The following is an 8,073-nucleotide window of genomic DNA, read 5'->3' as shown; positions in this document are numbered from 1 at the left end:
CAGCACCAGAACGTCCACGGCCAGCCCAGCGCTGCGCTGCCCGCGAACGCCCCCGCCACCTGGAACGCCAGCACTGTGCCGAACTGCGACCCTGCACACCATAACAACTAAACTATTATAACAAATCTAACGATTAAAACAAGGACAAATTTCAAATGGGACTAAAAATTATATTATTATCGATATTATTCAACTTAATGTTTTGTCATCAAACTTGCAGAGGATCGAGCGGAAGGAACAATTTATACGAAACTAGCTGTTGCCCGCGACTTCGTCCTGCAAAATTTGAAAGTTCATATGCTACTAATGTTTAGGAACCCTTAAAAATCATCTTTCTGGACTCCGATGTTAAAAATCACTAAATTTTAACTTTTCTTGGCTAAAGGTTTAGAGGTATATAAAAATGATGTATCGAAGAATTATATGTCTCAAAAAGTTCTACAGAAAAGTCCGCGATGGCATGTAATTGTCCTTAACGGTTTTCTTACAATAACCACTTTTTGTTTAGAAATTGCAATTAAAAACCGCAACAATTTGCGGCGATTATTTATTAGTTTTAATATTAATCCTTATCTAAGTAACTACTAAGAAAGAAGGTCGAGGTGTTTTAGGCTTCCTTCATATTTATCCTTCAAAGGTTGAAAAAAGGAACCAACATAAGCATTGAACTTTTATATTCCACGTGTACCAAGTCGCGGGCAACAGCTAATCTTAAAAATAGGAACAGTTCTTAATTATTCAATTAAAAACATTGTAACGAAATGTTTTTTCATTCATTCGGACATCAAATTACATAAGATTTTAAAATGATTTTATTTTTTAAATTAGCATTGTTTTAAGTTTTAAATATTTTTATTTTTTTTTTAAATACATAAATCATTTTAAACGCTAAAAAACCATCTTAATTTTAAATTAAAAACGAATCCTATGGGAACCGTAACTATTTTCGGGATGAAAAGTAGCCTATGTGTTCTTCCAGACTATGCTCGACATCTGTTCCGAATTCCACGGAGATTCGTTCTGTCGTTTAGGCTAAAAACTCTACCAAACATCCATCCATCTAAACTTTCGCATTTATAATATTAGTAATATTAAATTAGCAGCATAATATTATTGAGGAGCGAATNGACCGGGCGGCGCGGGGCTCCGGCAGATCCCATCTTTTGTTTTGTTTACTCTCGCTTTGTTCAGGTAGTCGTCTAATCTTAGCATTGTTCTCCTAATGTTTGTATAAAATGTACTGTGCCGGATATTGTTTTGTTTTTCTTACATTTGCAGTTACAAGTAGCTATTTGTTTAGCGCAGTTGAAAATTAGACTACGTTATTTTCTTACGGACAATGTGTGTATTATTTTTACCATAAAAAACATCAAAATCTTAGAAAAGATGTTTTAGAAGTAAATACCTGAGCGGCTACAAACGAGCGACCGTACCGCGCCGCGTGGACAAGGTAATCTCCTTAAGTAGAAAATTTCCCGTTTTCACATTGAACTAATTACGTTTCGTAAGTAAATTCAAATTGTAATTAACGCCAGGAAATAGGAGCGGAAATACGTCAGCAGAGCACAATTTGGCAGTAACCTCCGCTAAAGTAATCACACAAAACTCAAGCGATAATTTCATTGGCAGATTATGTTTAAAAATCTTATTATAACATTTTAATAACTGTGTATAAATGTATACGAGTACTATTGATATTTTTTTCTTTACTTGTTGATAAACACACAAACTATTGTTAAAATAAAAGTAAAAACGATGTTATACATTGCTTCATATTTTGCACCTTCATTCGCGCCTAAACTCCTTGTTTTTTTTTTAATTAAAATGTCTATTGCTTGTTTGTGGCCAGTAAAATATTAAATATTCATCCACCATATTTTTTGCAATTGAAACTTTTGTAATTTAAACCTTACAAAACATGTTACTAGTGAATATAAATACTTTTACTTTTAAATTGATGAAAACATATTCACAATTGCTGTCGGCGCCATCTAATATCAATTAATGCTAAACTAACCTGCATTATGGGGTTTGGCAATTCAGCTGCGCTATTTGCCTGGCTGGCTGCTAGTTGAAACAGGGTTGAATCATATAGTTTTACTTTATTTGTCGCGTTATACACTGATACAAACTTTGTAGTTTAGTTTCCCTCCGTTACGACAACGTTTTGCTTCAAGGGATTTCTTTATCGAAGTCAGTCAATGAAATTGTCAAATACTTTTCGATTACATTTGCCATTGCGTTTTGAATATTACTAACTGAAAGGAATGTGTACCTTCATAAAATACTGTACCGATATAATTAGCTTTTGACAAATGAACATCAAACAAGTAACACGGAGAGGTCAATGTTGATATAGGCCGTCAATTAGTTAGGAAAGATAAGTACAAAGAGTAGAGGCGAAACAGGACGATTTTATAATTTCAAACACTTTTTGTAATTTTCGTATTTAGTTCAATTCTTACGAGAGCCCTCACGAGTATTCAAATACATTACATTCACAAATATAAAGTTGAAATGGCACACGGAATAGTCGTAAACTAATTTGTGAGATTATCTTATACTTTGACTTGCAATCTCAGTGGACCACCAGAAGCTTTCTAATCTATCTACTTTATGAGGTTTCAAGGGTCCGCAAAAGTTTTCTATTAGTTGAAACTTCAATATACTCAGTTTTGATATTATTACCTACTGAGTACCCTCCATGAGTTAGTAAATAGTGAATATTTAACTAGAACTAAAGTACTACAATGTTGTGCAAGATTTATTTGTGATTTTTATCCTTATAAAATAGTTAAACCAATCATGACAATATAAATATGGTATCAATTTATTGAGTAATGCATAATACCTCTACCTAACGTATTCACGTATTGATCTAAGTACGTGATAAAGTTCGGTGTATTGTAGAAACTCCCAATTTGTAGCCACCTCAACAAACACCGAATGCAAACTTCCTTTCAGTCTAATGACAGTGATCTTAAGGCCCTACTAAAAAGACAAACAGTGAGCACTTTGTCTCGCTTTTGTAGCAAGTACTCAAGGCTAACCGAGAGGCTCCAACACGAACTTGTAACTCGCTTTAGAGGGTGTAAAGGGAGCATGCAAATTACAATTGTTTGTTTGGTATTGAGGTCACGTGACACTTGTTATGTGTCTTCATTAGTCTTATTCTGTTACTAACGAGGGATTAATTATAGTTACAGAACTAACATGAAATTAAGGGCAAGAAAATACATATGCGCCCTCGCGTTGCCACATATTAAATTAATTTGAATTTGGTGTTTTATGACATCATGTGTCGTCAAACATTTTCATATTCAGCACGAAGCGCAATATCAATGGTAAAAGCTAACCGACCTGTGTAGATGTATGTACTGAGACGGCCCCTCTCGGAGAGCGGCGCCCACTTGCCGAGCAGCGTGTGGACGCTGGGAAAGAAGGCAGCCTGCGACATGCCCTGTAGCAGCCGCCCCGCGCACACCAGCACCCAGCCGCCCTACGACAGTACACAACTATTACACCTCTCAGTCTACTAGTGAAGAGTATAGTCACTTCTAAAGAAATCAGTAAATTAGCTGAATAAAATAAACTGACTGTGTCGCGAGCTAATTAAATTGATTAGGACAATGTAATAAAACTTTTTAAAACTCTGCATTGTTTATACTAACAACAAGAGGCATCCAAGGCGTGAGCACGGAGAGCACCCCGTTGATGAACAGCGCGGCGCAGATAGGGAGCTTTCCACCGACCTTCTGCGCCAGCATACCCATCGGCAACATCATGCTCGTGTAGCCTACGAAGAACGCGAACAGAATCATCTCCTGCTGGGGCTTCGACCACCTGTACGTCTGCAACGACTCACCGATGTAGCTTATTGTATAGCATCAATCTCCTTTTCTTTAAAATACCAGAGTTTTATTATGTTTTATTTTAAAGGCTAAAACGTTTTCATTGAATATTTACCCGATAAATATTCCAACGAGACTGCCCCTCCTCCACACAGTTCTCTGCGTGACTCTCATCTACAAACTCCGTATTCAACGTAGTGTTTAAATCGTCGGAGGTCAAGTTAGTTAAGTTTAGTTTATGTCCAAGATGCACACAGGTGGAGTTGCTAGTGGAGGTGCTGCTGGTCGTCGTCATGGCGACCAGGGTGACGCTGAGGTGTGCACGCATCGAGAAGCCGATGGACAGGCTAATGAAAAGCAGCAGTGCCTGCAGGTGCCGCACGCCAAAACCTGAAGGTGACTCGATTTCTGGTGGCTCTGAGAAAATTAAGAGAACTTTTGTATTTGACGTTTGACATCATCGATATTGTGTATAGCGAAGAACAACTAAGAGTAAACGAGCATATAGTGCGGTAACTTCATAGGAGGACTCGACCGACCTTCATGTTTCTCGGCGAGGGGAACACTCGTGTAGTCAGCCTTCTCCACCGGCATGGCTTCAATGTTGTGACACACTTTGTGGGCGATTCGCATTCGACGACACCGCACCACGGACTGATAACAACTGTAAATATTTAAAGGATGATTTGTTACATTTAATTTAGCGCCGAGTACGTTTGCTCGTCTTAATGATTTAGTTCATAAACAATCATTAAACTATCGTGAAAGAAAGATATTGTGACAGACGACACTCCCAGGGATCACGATAACGACTATGTTATTTATTAAGATATATTGAATCTCAGACGCCCGCTGCTGACTATTTACTGGTTATGCTTTTGCCACAATCCTTACTATCACGTTTCCCTACATTTCCAATGTTATCACTAACTTTCTTAATTTGCATATTCGTAGATAATGGTTTAAACAAATATAAACAAATATTAACTTTGCATAAAAAATATAAAACTCTTACATGTATGTAATTAAGTTAATTATTATTATTAAAGAACTAAAACAGAATATCTAACATACTTAATAATTGAATTTACTCACATTTTTCTTGATATTATTTTTACCGTTAAAATTGTACTTCATGAAATAATTTTGTTTGTAATTATCTTAGGCTAGACTAGGCCCCAAGGCAAGGGCTTTTGATATACTTAAAACTAACAGAACATGTTGTCATTATGTTTTTAAACTAGATATTAGATTCTTGACTTCGTGACTGTAAAAATATACAGTCTTATTTTTTAGAAAATATGATAAGAAGCTTATAATTTCTACCGTTCTCTACGTATTTATTTAAATTTTGATACAAAATTACTTTTAAAAAATGTTACTCCAAACATTACAACTACAGTGGCATGATTTCAGATTCATCTCTAAACAAATACATTTATTTGATTATCGTATTTGTTGGCATGTTATCTACATTGTGTGACTGCTGCGTCCTGCGTCAGTGGAAAATACCGCAGGGCGTGACGACTTGGCGGTGTGCTGATTTGACTGCGTGGCCATTTCACGGCATGCCAAAGCAGAGGGAATATGAGGCGTTATGTCAAGATCTATGAAGAGACCACAGGAATTGTGTTCTTGACATTAATTTAAGAAGCAGTAACGCGTAATGCGATTTACTCACTCCTGTTGTACTTCATTGAGGACAAAAAAATTAAAAGATATCCAATTAACCCGATTTTAATTACGTTTCACTGTAATGCAATGTAACTATGTGTACTTCCACATATCATAAACAGAGGGAAATAAATTGGTCTGAAGTAACAATTTACCTCTTCCCCCAAATCACACATTTTACGTAATACTGCGCACATTCAGATACAGCTAATAAAGATAGATCAGACACACGAAATTAATTATCGCCGTGACATGTATTTAATTAAATTAAATGGATTCTTCTGTTAATATGCTTAGCTCACGCGGTATTCGTATTACCGATCATTTTGAATAAAAACTTTACATTTTCCATATTCTTTTTATTTATGCCTTGGTATCAAAAAAGTATAATAAGATTCGTTAAACTCATAACATAGGAAGTATTTATACAGGTCAAGCAATAGTTTCGCTCGGTCTTCCGTCGATCGTCTTCTCCGGGTACATATCCAGCAGTTCTAATTGAGTTGCATCTGTAAGAAAAAAAGTTTGTAAGAGCAAAAATTAACTTTAAAATTAGAACATCTTTAACCAAAATGAGAAGGAAACAAGCGCAAACCGACCCTCGGTGCTGAGGCCCGTGTTGTGGTAGACGAAGTTATGCCCCTCCCCGCCCCCGCCCGTCCCTGCGCGGTCCCAGCGCGCGCGACCCCCGGCCCCGCTCGTGGCCGCCGAAGCCGCGTTGCAGACACCGTACAAGCCCGCCATGATGATGAACACCACGCGCCACGCGCCGCTCTCGTTCTAGAAACACCACCATACATTAGATCACACACGTGGCGAACTTCGAACACCTGACCTAACATTAGCACTTCTAATGCTAATCTGAAATTGACTCCTCTAAAATTGTTTACATTTACTTAGCTGTTGGTACTAGAATACTAGCGTGTAGTCTTGATTCTAACCGGGTTGTAGCAAATAAATTCATCTGCGGTAGGTCGTTGATACTTTATAGCTCACCTTTTGATATTTGAGAATCATCCCAGTGAGCAAGGGCACTGCTGCGCCCGCTAAGCTGGCAAATGTACTCGTTATTACGACCAATGTACCGCAGTAATTTTCACTTAAATCATAAACGTCTTCCTGGCAACATCAAAAACCAATCAATGTTACAAAAATAAATACAGTGATTTTATAGAAAATTTATTAGAAGGAATATGGTTTTTACACACAAATGGGTGATTACGGCGCAAAAGGCAATTATTGTAATAAGATATCGAGACATTTAGATTTAAATATAATAATGAAAATGAAGGTTAATATTCTAACTCACAACAAAGCCGGAATATTGGAATGCGAGTAATCCCAGCGTAGCAATTAATACGCATAGTCTTAAATAGTCCCATTCAGCCGGCACGTTGGCGGCCACCGCTAGCCCCGACACGATCGATAAAGTTCCTGGAAACACAAACATGCTTATTGGGAAATGCGGTTATATACATTTTTTTCATTGGCTATTTTCCTTTCCTTGTCAGCATCTCCTTCATCAAGGCAATAAAATATGCAAAAGACACGTGTTTACGCTTTATTATATTAGTATAGAGTATAGATTTAATAAAAATGTCAACCTACGCCTTAAGCAGCCTACGGGTCCTACGAGATATAATACAACATACGACTTATAACACGCATATATTGACTTGGTTTATTAAATAATCAATATCAATGACGTGAATGTTGTCTGAGGAATTTTATAATGATCCCCTCGGGCTGAGAGCACTTTGTCGCTAGCTGCCTCCGACATCACATACTTGTAGCTCCACTTCCGTCGCTGATATTGCTTTATTTATTAAATTCTCGATCACAAAAATGTAAACTATTGTCTCTTTAAATGTTAGAGAATGTCAAAGACGAAAAACTCACTTAAAACAATTTAAGCGAATGTCTCCTACAACTAATACTAACTATTAGAAGTAATAATTAACGCCACCAACCTAGAGCATTGACCACTTTCCATAAGTATGTGACGTTAAGGACGTGAGCCAACAAATTGGACTTCAACAAGCAGCGGAATGTGGGACCGATGGTTGTGTAAAGAGTCAATAAAACTATGAAGGGTATCATTGATTGTACTCCGCACTGAAAATAAAAATAGCATCAGCTTATAATTATCTATCATTTAATAGTTACTTACTGTTCTAGATATAAATATATGTATAATTTCCCCTTCACATAACTACCTGTTGCAGCGTCAGTCCCGTTGACCTCAGGTACATCGGCACGTCCACCAGGTAGAAGAGGAATAGCGCGTTGTTGGCGGCGTGTGCTAGCGCCAGCCCCGCCAACCGCCGGCAGCGCAACATGCTGCGCCACGGCACGCTCAGCCTCTTCTACAACATTCACGGAATTGTGTCTAAATTACTTATTTGTTAGTACCATGTATTATGTATCATAATCATTAATGGACAAATATAAAATTAGCAGCAGTTTAAAACCTCTTAATTGATCCGAAGAAACAAACCATTCGATATCCCGCGCAAGCTTCCCTAATATACTCTTTTTCGGCGTCGGG

General features: G+C 37.5%; 2 protein-coding genes across 2 annotated transcripts in view; both read right to left on the bottom strand.

Moving 5' to 3' along the window:
* LOC106099934 (putative inorganic phosphate cotransporter) overlaps nt 1-4,449 on the bottom strand; it is a 6,322-nt gene extending 1,873 nt beyond the window's left edge. The window contains exons 1-5 of the mRNA XM_013278627.1: nt 4,391-4,449; nt 3,967-4,268; nt 3,672-3,851; nt 3,361-3,499; nt 7-91 (exon numbers count right to left, since the gene is read on the bottom strand). Coding sequence (XP_013134081.1) covers nt 7-91; nt 3,361-3,499; nt 3,672-3,851; nt 3,967-4,268; nt 4,391-4,445 — 761 coding nt within the window. The 5' untranslated portion in view covers nt 4,446-4,449. The remainder of the gene's footprint in view (nt 1-6; nt 92-3,360; nt 3,500-3,671; nt 3,852-3,966; nt 4,269-4,390) is intronic.
* Nucleotides 4,450-6,485: 2,036 nt separating this feature from the next.
* LOC106099933 (putative inorganic phosphate cotransporter) overlaps nt 6,486-8,073 on the bottom strand; it is a 3,766-nt gene continuing 2,178 nt past the window's right edge. The window contains exons 4-7 of the mRNA XM_013278626.1: nt 7,742-7,891; nt 7,496-7,640; nt 6,835-6,959; nt 6,486-6,644 (exon numbers count right to left, since the gene is read on the bottom strand). Of these exons, the coding sequence (XP_013134080.1) occupies nt 6,486-6,644; nt 6,835-6,959; nt 7,496-7,640; nt 7,742-7,891 (579 nt within the window). The remainder of the gene's footprint in view (nt 6,645-6,834; nt 6,960-7,495; nt 7,641-7,741; nt 7,892-8,073) is intronic.

Source organism: Papilio polytes, unplaced genomic scaffold (genome assembly GCF_000836215.1).
Source record: "Papilio polytes unplaced genomic scaffold, Ppol_1.0 DF824091.1, whole genome shotgun sequence".
NCBI classification, from domain to species: Eukaryota; Metazoa; Arthropoda; class Insecta; order Lepidoptera; family Papilionidae; genus Papilio; species Papilio polytes.
The sequence above is the reverse complement of the archived record's forward strand: the minus strand, read 5'-3'. Positions and strand labels throughout refer to the sequence as shown.